This window comes from Dermochelys coriacea, chromosome 1, assembly GCF_009764565.3.
Source record: "Dermochelys coriacea isolate rDerCor1 chromosome 1, rDerCor1.pri.v4, whole genome shotgun sequence".
NCBI classification, from domain to species: Eukaryota; Metazoa; Chordata; order Testudines; family Dermochelyidae; genus Dermochelys; species Dermochelys coriacea.
Window position 1 is genome coordinate 240628331 of NC_050068.2, and position 22471 is coordinate 240650801.

At 43.8% G+C, this 22471-nt stretch overlaps 1 protein-coding gene across 11 annotated transcripts in view; it reads left to right on the forward strand.

Annotated features, from left to right (window-relative positions):
• Positions 1–22471, forward strand: part of MICAL3 (microtubule associated monooxygenase, calponin and LIM domain containing 3) — a 255799-nt gene that overhangs the window by 81497 nt on the left and 151831 nt on the right. For all 11 annotated transcript variants that reach the window (XM_038403871.2, XM_043517551.1, XM_043517556.1 and 8 more), the window contains exons 2-4: positions 6281–6664; positions 17316–17523; positions 18980–19096. In XM_038403871.2, the coding sequence (XP_038259799.2) occupies positions 6401–6664; positions 17316–17523; positions 18980–19096 (589 nt within the window). In that variant the 5' untranslated portion in view covers positions 6281–6400. The remainder of the gene's footprint in view (positions 1–6280; positions 6665–17315; positions 17524–18979; positions 19097–22471) is intronic.

The following is a 22471-nucleotide window of genomic DNA, read 5'->3' on the forward strand; positions in this document are numbered from 1 at the left end:
TTTTGGCTAATGAATGCTACATAAGTCTCGTTAATATTTTCACTGCATTAGTTGGGATGTTGGGATTTTTCCCTGCTCCCAGGAAACATCTCTTGAGGATATGGGGAAATAGGCAGGGATTCTACCTGTCAGACTGTAAATGTTGCCTTTGGCATCCCTCTTCTTGTACTTTTAGAGCCTGTTTCAATTAGGGGAGTATTGCTCACTTCACCTTATTGGAATATAATGTATATTGACTGCTACACTCCAAAGGTCAGTTTGGTTGGGCAGTCCCCCTCTCTGTACTGAGGGAGCACACTCCTCCCTCCAGGAGGCATTTTCTTCCTTGAGTAATGAAATTCCTCTGCTGTTGTGCCATTGATGCAGCATACCTTGTGCTTTGAAGTGTGGTGACAGTGCCAGGATGTGAGGCCCTTTAAAGAACAAAAGACTGGTCTTGATTTTAAAATGGTGGTTCTACCAGAGTCCTTAATTGCCCAAGGTGAGGATTTCTGCTCTCAGGGGAGCCACCAATCAATGGAATTCAGCATCATTGTACCCTGTGAACGGGTGCTACCCTTGCTGGGTGAAACGATAGATGTCAGGTCATTTGGGCTGGGCTCATTCCTTTCCTCCTGAAGCTGGTCTTGTATTATACCAGCTTGCCACATCTCTTACTATTCTCTTGTGATCTTAAAAGGAGAGAGAAAAAGGGAACAGATGCATTATCCGTCTAGCTTCTCTCTTTCATTCTTCCTTGAATGGATAAATGCTGCCACCTGGCAGTCCTGTATTATGAGCATTTTGTGACTCATTGAAACTGGTTAAAATGAACCCTGAATTAAAAAATTCTTAACTTCGATGACTAAGTTGAGCAACTCTGTCTTGCTGAAGAGAATCCTGATTCACCACACAGCTGTTTGAGACACTGTCATTCTAATCTAGGGTGATCGGATGTCCTGATTTTATAGGGACAGTCCTGATATTTGTGGCTTTTTCTTATATAGGTGCCAGTTACCCCCCATCCTGATTTTTCACACTTACTATCTGGTCACCCTGTTCTAATCAAACTGTAGAACAGTGGTTCTCAATCAGGGGTCCAGGGCCCCCTGGGGGGCCATGAGCAGGTTTCAGGGGGTCTGCCAAGCAAGGCCATTGTTAGACACGCTGGGGCCCAGGGCAGAATGTCTGAACCTTGCTGCATAGGACTGAAGCCAGGGTCTTGAGCCCCACCACCCAGGGCTGAAGCAGAGGCCTGAGCAACTCAGCATTGCAGGGCACTCTTTGGCGTGGAGCTCTGGGTAACTGCCCTGCTTGCTACCCTTTGCTGGCCCTTGCTTTTATATGCAGAAAAATTATTGTTGTGGCACAGGTGGGCCATGGAGTTTTTATAGCATGGGGGGGAGGGACATGCCTCAGAAAGAAAAAAAGGTTGGGAACCCCGGCTGTAGAAGAAGAAAGCTGTCCATTTGTCTTTGTCACCACTTAGGTGCACTCTTAATGTAGGGACTTCTGCTGTGGTCATGGGATAACTAAGCTTGGAAGCATTAGATTTTTATCAGTCAATGTCAGTTAACATCAGATTCACTGTGCGCGCGCACACAAACCAACAATAATATTTCTATCCATAATAATCAAATTTTACAGCTAGGAAAAGTAAGAAATATGCTGCTTGAGAATTTGAGACTATTATTAAATAACTGTCTGAAAGCCCCATAATTTCATGCACATATGAAAATGTAAATCAATTAAAAATCAAGAAAAATGCTTAAAAATAAACATAGGTATCTGCCAGAATTATGAAAAAATAAAAATAAAATTCTGCCAAGTCCTAAGGATAGGAAGTAGGAAGATGCAAAATAGCATTTTAGTTGAGTTCAGGGAGGTAATAATTGTCACAGTGAATCCAGACAATATCTCAATTCATTTTTCAGACACTTGCAGTGCTCATTTCAAGGCAACTGACATAGTGAATATAGAATCATTATAATCATAGAAAAGTAGGACTGGAAGGCACCTCAAGAGGTAATCTAGTCCAGCTCCGTGCTCTGAGGTGGCACCAAGTTATACCTAAACCATCCCTGGTGAATGGAGTAAAAACCAAGATTCCATAGATATAGTATAAACTGATCCAAACCCTTCCATTCAGACATTTTTGCAGTCACCAGCTCATACGTTCTCTTTCCTTTTGGGGCATTTATTTTAAATCTTTGTGGGTTGGGGGGGGGAATGTTTTCTTGAGGTGCAGACTTGCTCCTTGTGAGCAGTTAATATGCACTGTTTTCCTTCAGGAAGAGCAGGTTCTCATTTGGGCAGCTTAGTTCCTATATGGGCTATACCTCTCCCACCTGTGTTCCACCTTGGAGAATGCATTCAGAGGATACAGATGGAAACCAAAATGCTTCAGCCCCTACTGAACTTTTGGTTAGTTTATTAGAAGACAAACAGATCTAATGTCCAGTATGTTTTCCTGTCTACTAAATTTTATGGAACAGAGGCAGATTTAAATAACATCTTAAAACATACTGTGCATGATGTTGACATTCTGCCCTCAGTTGTGGAGGGGAAGCAACAAACATTGCAGCTGCATCTTTGGTCCTCCTATCTCCCAATTTCTTGTCTGTATAATATGGGGCAAAAACAAGTTTGTTTGTTTTTTTTTAATAATTCTAGTTATAGCCATCCATTTTGAATTTTGTTTTACAGCCTGATAGCTGGCCTTGCCCTCCAACCCAAAAGGCCTAGTAAATATCCACATGTCATTTAGCATGAGTTGGATGTTCTGCAAAGGGGGGGCCATTTCTTTGATTCAGTTTGTAATAAATAAAACATTGTTGGCATTAAAAGGAGCTTTTTGGTTGTTTGGAATAACAGTTTTATACTGGATTATATGAAGGATCCTCGCTTGTTCAAAATTAAGTTCTGAAAGGTGTCTCAGGCTGATGCCTGTAAAGATCAAAGATTCGGAGCATTCCTCTGTTGCCTCTGAACTTTTTTTGCTGGTTATGAAATCACAAGAACCTCAGAATGGAAGAATATTGCTTGGAAGAAAAAAATGTTTGTTCTATCTAACGCTTTCCCAGTCACTTGCATGATCAAACTCCAAAGCACACATCACTTCCAAGACCTCTTCCAACTTGCTAAATTGGACTTAGAGCCAGGAAGGGAATGAGTTTTGCAGGCAACCCATTCTCTTACCATTTGCACATCTGTTCAAATGTTTACGCAACTTTGAAATTAACATTCTGTGGTGACTGTAGGGAGGAAACACCACCTGGAATCGTTCATAGTACGTTTTATTTTTGTTTCAGAGTAGCAGCCGTGTTGGTCTGTATCTGCAAAAAGAGAAGGAGGACTTGTGGCACCTTAGAGACTAACAGATTTATTTGAGCATAAGCTTTCGTGAGCTACAGCTCACTTCATCGGATGCATTTTATTTTTGTTGGTTTCTTTTGTCCTGGCATGAGCAGGAGATCCTGAGCGTACTTGAAACCATTAGTCAGTGACAACCACTTGCTATTGTTGTAAATAGAAACATGAGCCCTGTTCCTGCATGCACTTCATGGGCTTTGTCTTTCTTTCCCAATGCTTTAGTGTAGTAGCCAAGGAATGTGCAGAGCTTCTGAGTCAGCAATCAGCTGCCTGGAGACAAAACATGCAGGATACTGCCGACTTGCAGAAAAGCCAGAGACACATACTTGTACCCTGGAAACCTGGCGAATACTTCTGCCTGTCCTTGCTTTGGCTCCTGTAGTCCCTGTGTTCTCTGGCTTGTTGCCTTCAGATTTCAGGGGCTTCAGTTTTTTTGCATTAAGAATGTAGAAATTGTGGCAGTGGGAGGAAAATGGAAATCCAGTGAAGCTACATGCAGAAAGAACAGCTGAATTTCTTCTTTAAGAATAAGTGGCTTACATATAGCCCTTTATAAAGTGGAGTGTGAAGAGGAATCCTGTATTCCCCTCCCTCCCCCAAAATAGTTAATACACTACTTTGGTTAAGCTGTGTACAATGAGACAAACCTACAAAAGAAGGTGATGGCTTGGCAGAGTTTAAACACAAAGAAATAGATTCCTGGAACTGTAGCAGTTTTGCATTTAACCCACAGGGAGACTCCACTGCAGGATCATCCTGCTGCATTTGTTTGGCGAAATAAAAATAGAGGCAGCATTAAGGAATGAATCCTGTGGTGGCTTGGATCTGGGTGCTTTAATATTGCTCTGTAGACTAATGGACTTCTCTGCAAAATTGCCATTACCTGCAGGGGGTTATTGTCTCTTAATCTAGGTTATTCATTATTGGGAAGCATTTTGTAAGTGAAAGGAAACCTGGATAACAATTAATTCAAGGATCACACTGAGTGTTAGGATCTTTGAGTAATGGTCAGTGACAAGTAGACACAACACAAAACAGAAGTTATATCTTGCAGCTTTCAGCTAATTGAGGGGAAGGCTTACAGTTAGGATTTCATAGATATAAACGAAGCAAGCAATCCAACAGGTTTAAAGCACAGTGACTTCAACCCCTGGAAAAGTATGCCTTGAGAGGCACAGCCTGGAGAGCCTTTTCACTCTTGTGAAATGGGAATTAAGATTAAAAATAATGAAGATCGTCATTTCCATACCACTTAGTGGATGTTACTGATATGGCCATAACTACTGGCAGCCAATCAGAGAAACCACCAATGCAGTAAAACAGTTGCACTAATGAAGTCTGAATCATGTAAACCTGCCACCATGCTCTGGATTCTGTAGGTGAAAACTTGTTTCTCTCAACCAAAAAGTAATTCTGTATTGTGTAATGGGGTATCAGCCTACTCCACCATTCCCAGCACTGAGTATTCACTGTCATGTTGGGATATGATCCAACGTGCCCAAACAAACTGCTGCAGAGCTATGGCCTATTGGGGCAGAGATATGAGCTGCAACATTTGACTTGGTTTCCTTTCTGGTGAGAATCTGAAAGATTTTTATCTGAATCCTTAGATTCCTTTTCTGCCCTAGCCTCCTTCCACCCTCTCCCCAAAAAACCAAAACAAACCTCTATTTTCAGGAGTATTCTAGGAGCTGCATTTTCACATTCTGTGCCAGTGCTTTGTTTCCTCTGCAGCTTTACCCATTTTATGCTCAGATGGCAAACAGCACTCTTTTCTCAGCGTGCAAGAGATTTTTTTTTTATAGAAATAAGACGTGTACTTTTTTTTCTTTCAGCAAAAAACGCAAAGCTTCCTTTAATGAGTTCATATAAAATGCTATACCACTAAAGCGAAAAGTTAACAGTGATGATAATACAGCATCCAAATCGCTCCATCATATCGAGTTCCCGAAAAGCAATTAAGGCCAGAAGAATACCCACAGAGAGGCTAGACAGGGCAAAGTGAATGCCCTGGTATGATGGAGCAAGTACATTGAAGGCATCTTTTTCATTCTAATGATACTGATCTCCTTTGTAAAGCACTGTGAGATCTACTGATGAAATGAGTTAGATATTTCTATTGTTGTCTTTTCTTCCTCGGTCATTTGGTTGCCATTTGCAGGTTAAACTTCCTTGGAGTGCAGTAGCCATCACTTTCCTTAGGTCGCTCTTTAACATTGCTGTGTTTGAGGCTTCTTCAGCCAGTAGCACCATCTTCAACATGCTTTTTCCTCTTCTTCAGGTTCTGTATGTAGAGATGCATGTCTCTTGTTGAATGAAAGAACCAGCATTGATTTTGCTGGCAGAATCCCAACTCTTGCAATTTTTTCCTTTATGTTGGTGGTGCTGGTGCTTTAAGAGGAGCTAGATGTAAGCACAGCTGTGTTATGGAGGTACTGATCTCTCCACAGCTATGGTTATGTCTAGCTTTTCATTACAATTAAAAGCCTGATGTTGTGTGGTGTGTGGTTGTTTTTTTTTTTTGTTTTTGTTTTGTTTTAACACTGCCGCCGCCGCCGCCTCCTCCTCCTCCTCTCCGCAACTTCACCAAAATTTTATCCAATTCACTTCAAACTTCTAACTATGGAGTACAAAAGAAACAAACCGTTTGGAAAACCTTGAGTGTGGGAGGGAATCAGACAAAGCATTCATGATTTGGTGGTCTTTAAAAAATAAATAAAAAAAAATCAGATGTTTAAATGTTTGAAAAACAGTTCTAATTTTTTGTTAGAATGTTTTCTCTCCATCAGCTTGGCTGAGAACCTCCAGTTGTGAAGACCGTTGTTTTGCTATTTATGGAAAGATTGAACTACTTTAGGTGGTCAAAGTTGTAACTCTAGAAACATAAGTAAATGCAAGTTCATTGACATTTCTCTCTGTTACTTTCTAGGTTAATAATGCTTGTGGGCTAGAGGTGAAAGTGGCTGGGCAGAGCAACATCAGGAAGGCCACCAGACTGGAAGAGCACAGCTGACCCCACACCAACTAGGGCAGCTGTTGAGTGGGAAGCATGGAGGAAAGCAGGAATGAGAAGGTGAACCAAGCCCACATTCTCTTCGACAGATTTGTCCAGGCCACAACCTGTAAGGGGACTCTGAAAGCTTTCCAAGAGCTTTGTGACTACCTAGAGCTAAAGCCCAAGGACTATCGTTCTTTCTATCATAAACTCAAGTCCAAGCTCAACTACTGGAAAGCCAAAGCCCTCTGGGCCAAGTTAGACAAGAGGGGCAGCCACAAAGACTACAAGAAGGGGAAAGCATGCGCCAACACGAAGGTAAGGAAAATGGGTCTCCAAAGATCTTACACACCTGAGCCAGTAATGATCTGCCTAACTCGATACTATGACTTGTCTGCAAAATATGCAAGGGCAGTGCCTGGATCGGGGGAAATATATGGGGAAAGGTTTATGAGGAAAAGGAGTTTCTTCTTTGAGCAATTGCACATTTCCATTCCACTGTAGGTGTGCGTGTGCCCTGTGCAAAGATGTTGGAAACTTTTTTTCCCTCAGCGGTACCCCTTGGGATGGCTGGAGCGCCCTCTGTCACTGGTATAAGGGGGCAGAGCCACTCCAACCTGCCTCAGTTCCTCTGTACTGATAGTGACAGTTGTCAGAACAATTCAGGCCTGTTAATTCAAGTGCTTCCCTCGCTCCTTTTCTGTATGTAGATCCTGTTTACCAGTTTATTATTTATAGTTAGTGTTAGACAACTTGTAGTGCTAGGTTTCCATTTTTGGTCTATTTTGACCACTTTTTATTTTCCAGTACCGGAACAGTGCTGCATTCCCCAGGGTTTAAGTCTTGCTGGACCTTCATGAAACCCATGCCGCTCAGCAGCCGACACCCAGCCTGTTTGAAATGTTTGGGGGAATTCCCTGTTCGTGACAAACATCACATTTGCACGTGATTCAAGCGCCATTAAAAAAAAAAATAGGGTGGTGAGGCTTGAGTGCTTGCTTATAGAGGTGGCACTTTGACACCCCCCCCCCATCAGAGTGGCCACACGGGGAGAGAGCCTCAGGTACATCAGCTTTCGTATGGAATGCTCGCCGGAGATGCCTGCAGCTTCTTGGGACTGTACCCCAGGACCAAAGAAAAGGCTCAGGCCTTCCTCAGGTTCTGTTCCTCACTCAGCTGTGTTGGTACTGCAGCCAGACAGAGGCGCAAAACTGAAGAAGCATTCAGAGTAGACAACCCCTATCCCAGGCAGACTTGTCACCTCCTTAGAGGGGATCACTGTCTTGAGAGCCTGTACCAAGTCTGTTGAGGCTGTGCCCCTGAAAGGCATTTTCAGAGCCAACAGATGATGCTGATTCCAACAACCCCAGAGGCATATGCAGCCGCAAGAGACATGCTTAGCCTCACAGTACCGGTATGGCCAGCAGGGAAGGTCCTCAGCTGGTACCGATGCCCATGGTTCATACCTCTCCTCATCCAGATCCTGCGGTGCTGCTACCCAAGCCTCCACAGAAGTTCATGTTCCCTTGAGGAAAGCTTCCCATGATTTCCGTGATACCGCCATGCCCAGGCTACCTCTCACCAGTCACATCTGGATTTGCACCTCCGCTGTCAGAAACATCTGACTCTTCTTCCTGGGACTTAGAGATGAGGTCCTCTGTATCCCACCCAGGACGGGGGAACATATCCCCATCAGAGTAGTTGGGACCCTGCGCCATGCAGCAGCCCCAGCACTGGGGTCCTCCTAAGGGTCAATGGCCTAGGCAAGGATGGGTCCCAGGCCTAATTCCGTGACCATTCTGGTGTGTTCCCCCCCTCCTCGACCTTGTTTCAATCATCTCGCTTGCTGTCATGGAGAGTGCACCAGAGGCATCGGCACAAAGAGCATCATTTTCCCAGTACTGAGATTGGTACCGAGCAGCCAGAAGCCACTCAGGCCCTCTCTCTGCTGCATGACATAGACCAACTGCCACCTCAGATGCCTCATCACTAGATGAGGCTGTTGAGTCACTGCCAGACGACCACAGAGCTCATCAAGGTCTTTTTAAAAGAGTTGCCTCTGTACATCCCATTCAGGCAGACGAGATGCACGAAAGCTCTTAAAAGTTAGTAGTCAACCTGGTATCAGTCACTTCAGCCAGGGTAGCTCTACCAATTAGGCAGAGACTCTTCTTCTTCTTTTCCCCCACAGCAAAATGAGCTGAGAGAAGATGCTTTGTCCCCTCTAAAGGGTATGAACTTTTTTTTTTTTTTTTTAAATCCTCATCTCCCCCCGCAGGTTCTCTTGTGTTGGTAGCTGCTAATGTGTGGGAAAGGCGGGGCCAAAAAGCGTCCATCCACACTTAAAGGCAAAGATTCAAAGAAGCTGGATCTGTTTGGTTGCAAGCTTTATTCTTCAGGAACCCTGCAATTCAGGATTGCAAACCAACATGCTCTCCTGAGTCGATATGACTTCACCCTCTGGAAGAACATTATGAAATTTTAAAGACAAGCTACCAGAGGGCTATAGGTAGGGACCTATCAAATTCACAGTCCATTTTGGTCAATTTTGTGGTCATACGTTTTGGGTTTTTTTTGTTTTCATGATTTCAGTTATTTAAATCTGAAATTTCATGGTGTTGTAACTGTAGGGGTCCTGACACAAAAAGGAGTAGGGGGTCGGGGAGGTGTCACAAGGTTATTGTTTGGGAGTGGTGGTAATGGTACTGCTACCCTTACTTTTACTCTGTTGCTGGCATCGATGCTGCCTTCAGAGCTGTGCGGCTGGAGAGCAGCAGTTGCAGGCTGGGAGCCCAGCTCTGAAAGCAGAGCCCAGCTCTGAAGGCAGCAGCATAGATGTCAGGATGGCATGGTATGGTATTGCCACCCTTATTTCAGTGCTGCTGCCTGCGGAGCTAGGCCCTCAGTCAGCAGCTGCCGCTTTCTGGCCGCCCAGCTCTAAAGTCAGCACAGAAGTAAGGGTGGCAATATCGTGACCCCCCCGTAAAATAACCTGGTGACCCCCCTGCAACTCCCTTTTGGGACAGGACCCCCAATTTGAGAAACGCTGGTCTCCCCTGTAAAATCTTTATAGTATAGTATCGGGTAAAAGCACACAAAAGAACAGATTTCACAATCTGTGATGCATTTTTCATGGCTGTGAATTTGGTAGGGCCCTAGCTATAGACAAGAATGTGCAGTAATGGCTCAAGAGGGTAAACTGGTTGCTAGGACTGCTTCTCAGGATAGTTTGGATAGCGCAGACTCGGCTGCTCAAACCATGGCATCGGCTATTGCTATGAGAAGGTGTTCATGGTTGCAGTTGTCTGGGCTACCTCTAGCGGTCCAACAGACTATCCAGGACCTTAAAGAAAGATAAGATTCCTCCCTCTTTTCAGAGAAGACAGACGACAAGCTTCAGAGTCTTAAGAATTCCATGGCAACATTCAAATCCCTTGGGATGCATACTCCAGCAGCAAAAAGAAAAGCAGTTTCATCCGCAGCAGCCATACAGACACCAGGGGTTTGCTTTCTTCAGTCCCAAGATCCACTAAGGAGAAAGAGCTGAGGTTATAGGAGATGCCCTCTGCCGTCCTCCTTTTCAGCAAAAGTGGGATTGTCCTGTCCAGCCACTTCATCCAAGCAAGCATTTTGATGGGTTTGTCAAGGAGAGTGCACTAGTTACCATAGCTCCATCTTTTCTCCAGTGTTCATTTACCAATCGCTAAGGCTATGTGTCTGTCTCCGTGATTTTCTACACCCTCCATGACTTCTGCAGTGGCCAGTGTGGTTGCCCCCCAGGGCTACCCATGTAGCTGGCCTTGGGGACCACAAACCACCTGCTGCTGGAGCGGCCCCGCAGCCAGCCACTTGGGCAACCCCGGGGCCAGCTGCACTGGCTGCTGCTGGGGTGGCCCCGGCTGCTGGCCCTGGGGACTGCCTGAGCAGTGGTCTGGGACTGACTGGAGCAGTGGCCCCGAGGACAGTGGCCTCTGGCTGCTGGCCCCGGGGCCTGCTCGAGCAGTAGCCAGTGAGGCTGGCCCCAGGAACCACCTGAGCAGTGGTCTGGGGACGGCTGGAGTAATGGCCCCAGGGACAGTCACACCAGCCACTGTTCAGTGGCCTCAGGGACACCTGAGCCGCAGCTGGTGGGACTGGCCCTGGGGCCCCCCCCATCTAAGATTTAATCAGGGGTATTTATAGAAAAGGTAATGGACAGGTCATAGGCTGTGAATTTTTGTTTATTTTCTATGATCTGTTCATGATTTTTACTAAAACTATCCATGACTAAATCGTAGTCTTACCAATCGCTTATCGCACTTTGTAGGTATTTCGACCCACATAACTTCAGGCTGGTGATGGGTCTTAAGCATGGTGGAATAGGGGTATGCCATCCAGTTCAGTTCTACCCCCTCTAACTGCACCCTCTCTTCCCCATCCTTCAGGAATGAGAATGAGATTGAGATTGCCCTTCAAATCTCAAAGTCTAATCACTTCTTCAGGCAGGGGCCATAGAGGAAGTTCCATTGTACCTCAGGGCAAAAGCTTCTATTCCCGCTATTTCCGGATCCCCAAGACAAAAGGGGTCTTAGACCTAAGGGAGTTAAACAAATTCCTGAAGAAAATAAAATTCCAGATTGTTACCCTAGCTTCAGTTATTCCTTCCCTGGAGCAGGGGGATTGGGATGCTGTCCTGGATTAAAGGACACTTACTTCCATGTCACAATACATCACAACCATCAGAAGTATCTCAGATTCATGGTGAATGGCTACTACTGTATTATCAGTTCATGGTGTTTCTGTTCGGTCTGTCAGCTGCTCCTCGAGTGTTCATGAAGTGCATGGCAGTTGTAGCAGCTCACCTAAGAAAATTAGATGTCCAGGTATTCCTTAACCTGGATGACTGATTGATCAGAGGTCAGTCCAAAGCTCAAGTCCTATCCAGAATATCAACTATCCTGTCCATGTTCAACGCATTGGGGCTTCTCGTAAATAGAGACAAATCAATCCTAAAACCAGGACAGACCATAGAAATCATCAGGGCGTTCTTAGAGTCCATGAAGGCCAAGGCCTTTCTACCACAAACCAGGTTTGAAACTTTCAGGGACTTAGTGCTGCAAATGAGAGCATTCCTGTTCACAATGGTATGCAGCTGCCTCAATCTTCTTGGTCACATGGCAGTATGTAGTTCATCATGGCAGATTATACCTCAGAAAGCTTCAAGCATGGCTAACATCAGTTTATGCTCTGATTTGTCACCATTTAGACAAACTGCTTTGAGTGACAACATAAATTTTGTCATCTCTCAACTGGTGGATGAACCCTCTGAAAGAGTGCATGAGGGTTCCCTTTTTGCTCCTCACTACTAAACCTCACTGTAGTCATAGATGTGACTTTTCTGAGCTGGGGAACTCATAGACGGTCCCTGGAGACTTAAGATCTTTGATTGTCTTACGATTTAGAGAGACTATAAAAGTCAGGGAGTTGAGTGTTATGTCTAGTCTGCTTGGACCTTCCTCCCCCACACAGTGGGGCAAAGAGTAGTTAATTCTGACAGTTTGATGACCGTTTTACATAAACAAATAAGAAGGGTCATGGTTGAACCAACTGTTCCAGAGGCAAACTGCCTCCTGGGACTTGTGTATAGCCAACTCAATTAATCTCAGAGCTGCATATTTTCCAGAGAAACTAAACACATTCGCGGATCAGCTGAGCAGATCCTTCTCCGATTACCACGAGTGGTCATTATGTCCAGATGTAGCTAGGTCCATCTTCCAACTGTGGGGGACTCCCCAAGTGAACCGGTTTTCAACAAGAACCAACAAATATTATTAGTTTAGTCCCTGAGGAGGACTCGGCCCAAGCTTGCTGACAGACGCCTTTCTCCTATCCTAGAAGAAATCTCTCCTGTACTCTTTCCCTCCAATTCCCTTTGCCTTCCCAGAGTCATTTTCAAAGTGACACAAGAACATGCTCACCTAATCTTTTATAGCACTGGTGTGACCTCATCAGCGCTGAGTCGACCCTGGTATCCTTGTCTGTTGAGCCTCCCCTGTCTCTCCTGTTGGATCCAGATGTGAGGGCCAGCCAGTTTCTACTTAAAGAATCTCATCCTGGATCTCTTCATGTATTCGTTTGTGCTACCAACTAGCTAATCCAATCCCACCAGCTAGAACATTGGCGCATTCTACCAGAGCACAGGCAACTTCTGCAACTGTCTTGGCTCAAGTGCCAACCATAGACATTTGTAAAGTCGCGACTTCATTCTACACTTTTGCTTCTCATTATGCCGTTTCCCATCAGTCCAGAGACAATGGCAGTTTCTGACAGGTTGTCGTACTATCTCTGTTCTGGTAGACACCGAACCCATCTTCATGCATGTTTTCTTTTAAGTCCCCTAAAGTGGAATGGACATGTGCAGTCACTCGAAGAAACTGGTTACCTACCTATCTGTAATTGTTGTTCTTCGAGATGTGATGCACATGTCCATTCCACAACCCACTCTCCTTCTCCTCTCTGTCGGAGTCTGTCTGGTATGAAGGAACTGAGTTGAAGGTCAGCTTCGTCCTCTTATACCAGCACACAGTAGCATGTGGCAGCTGAGGACTCCAGCTAGCTCGGCAGGTGTCACTGAGAGGAGAAAAGTGCATGAGGCGTGCATGCACCTACAGAGGAACAGATATGTGCAACATGACTCAAAGAATAACAGTTACAGAAAGGTAGGTAAATGTTTTATGTCATCACTCTCAGTATGGTGAAGGACCGAGACAATTTTACAGTTCTACATTTACATTCTGTGTGCTTACAAGTCTACATTACAGCACACACCAACCTTTTAAGATGAATTACTTACAATGAGGAGTTTCTACTCTAAATCTGAACAGAATTCAGTAAAAGAGTTGTAGAAGAGAAAATCACATTCTGTGCTATGTTCCTCTAGCAATTAAGCTCTCACAGTGCAGTTATCTGCACAGAATCATTTTTCAGTAATTATACATTTAAATATACTCTAGAGTTCTTTTTTGTAAGTGATCACCCAGTTTCTTTTAAAAAGGAAGGTGAGAGAGAAGAGTATGATACTCCCACTCTAATTTCTTGAGATTCTTAATTTGTATGTCTTGCTTCACTCACCAAGGGTGAGATGTTGTTCATTGCTATATATTCACCTTCCCTGAGGAAACAAATGTCTTGATTAATTCCTGTATTACAGAAACTGAAATGGAAGTAATTTCTGTTAATGTGCAGTCAATGATCTGTAATCTAGATGACTGGACTTTAACTCCCCACTTGGATATTAGAAGGTTATTTCAGTTTTTCTCCCTTGTTTGTTTGTTCAATTCTGGTTTTATAGGGTTGGTAACTAAAGGCTAGAGTATGAAATATTTACTGCTAATAGTGTTATGTTCTTGAAGACATATGCACAGCTCTAAGATTTGCTGCATGCCTTTAAACTGATATCCCGTGTTGGGCTGTTTTTGTATGTAGAGAAATGCAATGCACATATGAGTTTTTACTTTTACCTAGTTTCTCTAATGCTGTTAATTACTTGTCTCAAATGCTGGTTGAATCCCCCATTAAGACTTTTTTATATATAACATCTGAGAAATGACCATAGTTGTACTATACATAGTGCTCAAGTGAGAGTTGAGTCTATTTGATTTAAAGAAAGCTTATGTTACTTTTACAATTTTTTATATTCCTGCTTTTAAACAGACAACTAGTTAAAAACGCACACAAATTTAAATGGGGAAAAAACTATTTTGAAGTTTCCCTTAAGGGTTAAGATTTTACATATGTTAAGTCAGGACATTTATCTGTCATTTCTAGAATAATTTCAGTTCTGTCATATTGTGCACGCACACACGACCAATTTTTAGGAAAGTTTCAGAACCTCCAAACTGGGGTGAAATTGAGGGGTTGAGGTAATCAGAAGCCTTGGTGTTGTGAAACTGGAGAGGGGAGCTAATACTTTGAATCTCAGCTTTAGCTCTACAATCTTAAGAGCTGTGTTGGACTGAAGCTATGCAGGTGTGTGAGTTCAGTCATTGCAGCATATAGCCAACTTTCGGCTAACCAGAAAATTATGCTTATAGAGTATTAAAGCAGAAGAGTTGCACATAGTGTTTTGCTCCAACTTGAGCACTTAAACACTGTGGCATAAGCATTAAAAATGTATGTCATGGGGTTATTTCACTGTGAGAACCACTGCTCCGAATGTCTTTACTCTTGTTCCTGAAAAATCTCAGCTGTAGGGTATTTTTGAGGGGGAAGTTGCGTATATTGCACAAAGTTGTTGCGGCTATTGATCGTAATTTCCACCTCAAGTTAGAACTTGTCACTGTCTCCAGTTGTAGAGCTTCAGTTACTGTAGGCACCTCCTTATAAATCCAATACATAGCGCATTGAATTCTGAACATTCTTACAGGAGAGCCAGTTTTTGCATGAGGTCTCGACCTGGAAAGGGGTTGGAAGTGTGAGGAAGAGATGATCAGTTTAAAAACAATTTGCTTAAATATCTGTGGGATCTCTGAATGACTCTTAGCTTAGTATAATATTTTTTAGTAAGTTGTCCTGTGGAGGCACAAGAATGGACATCCATCAATATATTATTAGATTCCTTACATGCTACATTCAGAATATTTAAATGCTTAAGTATGGCCTAACCTTATATTTGAATAAAGAATGAGAAGTAGAATTTAAGAAAAATAAATCTTGACCTTATTAGGACAAAATCATTGCTAATTAATATACAGGAACATTCTGTGGACCTGAATTTATGAGCTGTCCAATATAAAATAATTCATTTATTCTCTTGGATCCTATCATGACTACTTCACAATGGGAGTGTCATCAGAAAAATAAAAGTTGGCTGTGTAAATGTGGCCTGGATGCTTATATCATATTTAGTCCTCTTTGGGGATGTAGTTGCGGAAAAAAATGGAGCAGTCATTAACTGTATAAAGATGCAACCGTTCAGCTACTAGGTAATACTTTATCCTCTTCGTAACCTTGACAGATGGAAGAAAAGTTTTTGAGAATTGTATTATCAACAAAGAAATCGATAACAAATGGGGAAAAACTCCTAGATCAGGATCTGATGACTTTTTGCAAGTGCTTAATAAGGGGGAAAAAAACTTTCAAGGAGTGAGTTGAAAGTTTGAGTTAATCTAGAACCCTTTTTTTGGAATTGTATTGCAAATCATGTAATGTTTCAGCTGGCCTTCTTTCTGGCGGCCTGAATTGTTTATTTGATGGGTCTTTTGGTCTGAGAACCTGTTGTGATGCCCTTCTTTTTTTGGTTTCATAGTTTCAGATCATATCTAAGATCTCTGCCTGAAGGTTAATTGTAACGATTGACTAGTGGGACCTCAAACAGCTTCAAATTTTGGGAGAGACCATCATGACTACTTCACATTGGGAGTATTATCAGAAAAATAATTGTTGGCTATGTAAAATGTGGCCTTGATGTTCATGTTTTGGCAGAGACCATTTAATCAGCAACTGGGGCTCTGATCAATCTCTAGCACGCTTAAGAGCTGCTTAAGGAGTATCAGAGAGATCCAACCCAGAGGCCCCAGTAAGGCCTAGGAAAATGTTTACATAGCAGCCTAAGATGTATGTCTGAATCTGGGCTGCGTTCACACCTCATTGAGGTATAAAGTGTGTAGGATCACTGACTCTATCAGCAAAAAGAAAAGGAGTACTTGTGGCACCTTAGAGACTAACACATTTATTAGAGCATAAGCTTTTGTGAGCTACAGCTCACTTCATCAGAGCTCACGAAAGCTTATGCTCTAATAAATGTGTTAGTCTCTAAGGTGCCACAAGTACTCCTTTTATTTTTGCGAATACAGACTAACACGGCTGCTACTCTGAAACCTGACTCTATCAGGTGTTTTTTGTACTCAACAGAAGTCAGTTCCTATGTTTTCAGGCAGAAAAATAATATGATAAAGATGGACTGTTTACTACAAATCACCTTGTGAGCCATTTGGGCTCGTATACAGGGTTTCTCTTAGGCCGTAGGATTGCACTCTGGGTAAGTAATGCTAGCATGCCATCTTAGAGGTTTTTTTAATCCTACTAAGACATTATATACTATTCAAAGATAGCTGGCTTTGTAATTATGTTCAGATTACTAGTTACTTTCCTTCAATAGTAATAGTGCTTGTGAGTGGAGTGAAGAACGAGGTGGGAGGAAGAGAGAACACACAGCAAAAGTAGACTTGAAGGGAAATGTGTTCTGCTAGAAATTGTCTCATCAGTTAGAAAAGAGTTGTGTCTATGCTAAATTTTTTCCTAAAACTTCCCACTGTTGCTGCTTTGACGGTGGGAATGGTAGAGTAACCACAATCTGTGCATTTTTACTGCAGTGTTGTCCCATGCTGCTCAGAATGGAACTCAGTGAGCTATTGATTCAAATATCCTAGCTCCTGTGTTTTGCCTACCCTAGTAGTCTCATCATTGCTACTACTGGTGCAGCTCCACGGCAGTGGGAAATTTTAAGGAAAAAGTCTCGTGTAGGCAAGGCCATTGGTAGTTGCCTCCTAAATGGCCAATTCAGGCTAAGGGAAGTAAAAGTAGAAAGAGAAAATGGCTAAATTACCTGCTGTAAGGAGAGAAATTAACACAAACTGGGCCAGGATCCTTTGGAACTCTTGACACTACCCAAATTTTACAAAGATGGAAGAGTACAGCTTGGCACACTTCTTCAATGAGACTTGAAAATACACAAATGGTTTGTTCACTCCTCACCTCTTCCACCGGTGTAACATTCTTTCTTTAATTCAGGCTGCAGTAACTGCATTAACGGATTAGTGACAGAGCACACAGGTGACATCAAAAGGGTTTGTGTCTGGTGAAATCCCAGCTTGCAATGCAGCTATAGGACAATAGGACTAAGTGAAGTGCCTTGTGCTGCTTTGAAGGTGTGGTAGAAATATTTTTTTTATTCAGGTCTGTAATGTTGCTTGGTGCCAATGTCTTGCAGTGTCTCATAATTGGGGCTGGACCCTGTGGCCTTCGTACAGCCATCGACCTGTCTTTACTAGGAGCCAAGGTAGTAGTCATAGAAAAGCGGGATGCCTTCTCTCGCAACAATGTGCTGCACCTATGGCCATTCACCATACACGACTTGCGGGGCCTTGGCGCCAAAAAGTTCTATGGCAAGTTCTGCGCAGGAGCCATTGACCATATCAGTAAGTAAAGCATCTGTTATCCACACATCCGATCTCGCGTCTCCTCAGGGAAAAGGTGGGAGGTATCATTTAGTGACTCAATAAAATTTGATCTACAGCAGTAGCTCCTCTGATCTGCTGTGTCCCTGTAATATGTGACTGATGCAATTCAGTCCTGTGTTTTTTATAGCATTGTTTGGGCCAGACCTAGACGTGGGCTAAAGGTGGAGCTGTTGCAGAACCTGTAATTGCAACCCAGCATACACCTGTGATCTTGCCATTAACCCTTCCTTTCTACTTTGAAAATTTAGACTTGGGGAACCAACTCCCCCCCCCCCCTTCCAACTGATAATTCTCTTTAAGTGCCTCGGTGAGACCCCTGCAACTGTCACACCAATCCTCTGCCCTAGAATTGCTAGGCAAGTTGCAGAAAACGGCCTAATACTCTTGAACATCACATTTTGCGTATGGCCCTGCAAAACCCAAAAATGTAGAAATAAAGTTATGACACTCCTGGTACAGGCAATATAAGACAATTTCACATAGATTGTAATGTATACATTTGGAAGAGTGGAAAGGAGTGGTAAAGATGGGTTTACTACTTAATGTTTTTAGGAAAGTGAGTGAGTACAAGGAAAGCTGCCAGATTATGAATAGGATTTGATGGGGTAGAGGGTTAGGAATCAAGCTACTGAGAAGATAAGATAAGTTTGATTTAAATGGGGGATCTGCTGCCATTTTAAAGCTGAATGACTGTGCTTCACAGTCACAGGGTAATGCATTCCTTTGTTTTTGATCATGTATTGGGTATGTCCTCAGCCAGTTCCTTTTAACCCGAGCATGTTTTCTGCCAAGTGGTGAGCAAACAAAAGCTGGAAGATAGGGAAGCAAATCCTACCTAGCAACAGCTGATAAATAGGACTTGGCCTCCAGTGTAAGAAAAAGGTCTAGCTCTTGTTTTGAAGTGATAGGTAGGACTGACAGAAAGATCTCTGGAACTTTGATCTTATATACAGACACGCACAGAGCATTCCATCCTCTTTTGTCCCCGTCTTCTCCTCTCCTCTCCCCCCCCCCCCGGCCCTTGAATCTCAATAATTATGTGGAGTCCTGAATTAGCCAGTAGAGTTTTCCCTGCAGAGTAGCAGTTTCTTTATCTCCTATAGTATTCCTCCAGGCCTACAAACTGCCTACCTCACTCTAAAGTTGTGCCAGCTCTCGAAGGAGCAGGAGGTGTGAAGCTTGATGCCCTGCCATGAACCCTGAACCACAATCCTTGGGATAGGAAGGCAGGTGTTGGACAAACTTGCCCATTGGTCTGGGAGAGTGATTTCTGTGTTCTTTAAAAACATCTTATAAAATGCTTTATTTCTAAAAATGATCTGAAGAGGCTGATGTAGTAACTGGTGCTTCCATAAGATGTGCACCGATGAACATTTATAATAAAGATAGATTTTGTCTATCTCCTGTCCTGCAGGTATCCGTCAGCTCCAGCTCATCCTCTTGAAGGTTGCCTTGATCTTGGGAATAGAGATCCATGTCAATGTGGAATTCCAAGAGCTTGTGTATCCCCCTGAGGACCAAGAGAATGAGAGTAAGTAAAGACAAAATGGGGGGGAGTAGGGGAGTAAAAAATGAGACAGGTGCATGCACACAATGCTGTTCTTCAGACTGAAGAAGTAGGCTAGTTTAATCCAATCGGTTTTACTTTCTAGTACATAAACTTATTGGTTCGGGTTGGTCCCTGTGGATATTCACTGGAGGGTTTGGATGTGCTCTCGTTGCCTTGGACCAGAAATTGTTCAGTAGCAGTGTTTGTTGGTTTGCACCTGCACCTTTCATCTCCATGTGCTCCAAACCGAGAGCATAAGGGACAGTGTGGACCAGTCACCTCTCCAATTCCTGCTCTACCGCAAATCTGAAGAGGATCTGAGCAAATACACAGGGGAACCATGCAGCTTGAAGAATTCTCTAGCTACTATAGGGTATAAGTAACCTTCCTCCTTTGAATGCTGGTCTCCATGGGTATTCACTGTAGGTGACTCCCAAGCAGTGATTGAGGAGGCAGGTGTAAGGAGGTGCTCTGCACCAGTCTGCAGGATTGCTGAACCAAAGGAAGCCTGCACAGCCATGGCTTGCATAGTACTTGGTAGCCATGGAAATAAAGCCTCAGGTAGCTCTGTCAATCTTGGGGCGGGGAGGATTCCTTGAGCTTGAGCTCTGGTAGAATGAGTCCTGACAGATAGTAGTTTAGTCATAGTTAGTGGGGATGGGGGGGGGTCTGCCCTGCCCTGCCCTCCATTGTTCTCCCAGGGCATTTAGTGTAACCAGGATTCTGGGCTTCAAGTCTAGCCTGGCCTGCCTTCAGGATTTCCCAGTGAGTGACCCTCTTGAGAGTTGCCTTGGGGGATCGCACATTTCGTCAGAGTGTGAGACCTGCTACTCCTTTCCCCTTGGCACTAGGCAGTCTCTGGAATTTAGACTCTGCAGACATCTAATGGAGCCCTTCATGAGGCCCCTGTCAGATATGGACCCTTCTGCTCTCCCTCTCCTTGGTCAGAGTCTCCGGGCAGTATCTCAGTAGCAACAGCATTTTCCAGCTCAGAATCCTGCAGCAGCCTCAAAGACTCCATGAAACAAAGATACGAAGAGGAAAGGAGAAACAGCTATAGAAAGAGAAAAATCACCGCATAAGACCACCAAGAAATGGGCTGCCTTTTTCCCCACCCTTGATACCAGGTGAGACTCCATGCCCCAGAGTGGGTTCACTCAGAGCTCACAGGGAGCCCGGGCCAGGTGCTTCTGGCACTAAACCTCCACAAAGGCGTGTAAGGATAGGAAGGAGAACTCGCCCACCACACTGAGAGCTGTGCCCAACCCCATCTCAGGACACCAACCTATACTGAAGTACCTGGCCAGTTCTCCTTCCTACAAACCTCATTACAGCGTTCTTGAGGACCTGGCGATTAACACAAATCCTGAGTTGCCGAAACAATAGGACTCTGTTCTAGTCAGAGACATCACTGCACTGTTCCCATGTTGTTCACTGGTTCCATATGCTAGCTGGGCCATGGATGCTTCAACACTGTTGGGATGCTACTCGCTGAGATATACCTTTGACCATCCTGCCATAAGACAAATGGTACCAACAGACCCACCTATCATGTTGGATGACTGTTACTCCGCAGATGAACAGGAGGTGATACCACAGGTTCTCCCAATGGTCCAGACATGGGACATTTGGTCCAGGTGGTTTCCAGAGGCCCCTACATCCCCATGACCTATACTATGCAGCTAGGGACCAATGGTATCTCCCTGTGGGACCTGCTTCTGTAACTGTATATGAGCTTACACACTGGAGCTCTTGGAATCCATGCTATCGAACCTCAGACTGAGGAGCTGGGGGCATCACTTTTGGCAGAAATTACCTCCAAGAGAGGAGCCTCAACTCCCCAGGATCATATGGAGGAACAAGAACAACTGGACCTGTCAGTACCGCTAGATCCACCAACAGCATCATCGTCTTCTTCAGATGAAGTAATGGCACCACCCTCTCTCTCCTCTCCAAGGACTACAGGCAGTACTGGGAACTTCTGAGGAGGATCTGTGAATGCCAGGATCCTACACAAACTTCTGGATATTCTACAGTACACAGATCCTTCCAAGGTGATTCTCACTATTAATAAGCCCATTTTAGAGCCTGCTAAGGACATTTGGTACACACCAGCTACCTGTTCCTTGACCCCTGAGAGGACTGAAAAGAAATATTTTGTTTTCTTTCAGGGGGAGAAATACTTTTTTCACAGCCTAAGCTGAACTATCTGATTGTCCAAGCAGTCATGGTGGGGAACAGACTACATCAACCCAGGTCCACTCCTTTGGACAAGGATTCCAAGAGACTGGATCTCTTCATCAGAAAGAACTTTTCTTCAGCCAGCCTACTATTCCACATTGTGAACTAGCAGGCAGTCATGGCAAAGTATGACTTCATTAACTACAACAAGCTGTCAGAGTTTGTCAATAAGGTATTGCAGGACTGTAGGCCTCAATTCCAGGCTATCCCTAGATGAGGGGAAGCTGGTAGCTAGATTGTCCCTTCAGGTGCCACTTGATGCAGCGGACCTGGCTTCCTGCGCCTTAGTGACCTTGGTAGTCATGAGGCAGATCTCTTGGTTGCAGTCATTGGAGTTCCCTAAAGAAATCCAGCTGATGTTTGATAAATTGGAGAGAGTTCAGAGATGAGCCAGGGGAATGATTAGAAGATTGGGAAACTTGCCAGATAGTGATGGACTCAAGGAACTGAATCTATTTATCTTAAGAAAGAGAAGGTTAAAAGGTGACTAGATCACCCATCAGTCTAGCAGAGAAAAGTATAATGTGATTCAATGGCTGAAAGTTGAAAATAGAAAAATTCAGACAGGAAATAAAAATTTACACCTTAAGAGTGAGAGTAATTAATCATTGGAATAACTTAGCAAGGATTGTGGTGGATTCTCCATTACTGAAATTTTTTAAACAAGATTGGATATTTTCCTGAAATATATGCTGTAGGAATTGTTTTGGGGAAGTTCTATGGCCTTTGTTATACAGAATGTCAGACTAGATCATAACAATGGTCCTTTCTGGCCATAGAGATTCACAGATTTGTAAATTTTGTTTTGAGGATAATAATCTATTTAGGGAGAAAACTGAGTTGCTTCTTTCCCTTTAAGGGTTCTTGTGCCACCTTCTACTCTTTGGGAATATACACCCCTGCTCTTCACAGGTAAATTTTCTAAGCTGCCACTACAAAGATATCAGCCAACCCCATAGCTGTTCTATCTCCAGAGGGCCTATGAACTTCTGAAAAAATGTCAGAGGGTGCAGCACGACAGACACCTCATAGCTCAACCATCCCCTCTCCAGAGTCAAACACCTACCAAGACATTTTGATGGGACGTTCGAGAACCATCAGCCAATCCATGCACAA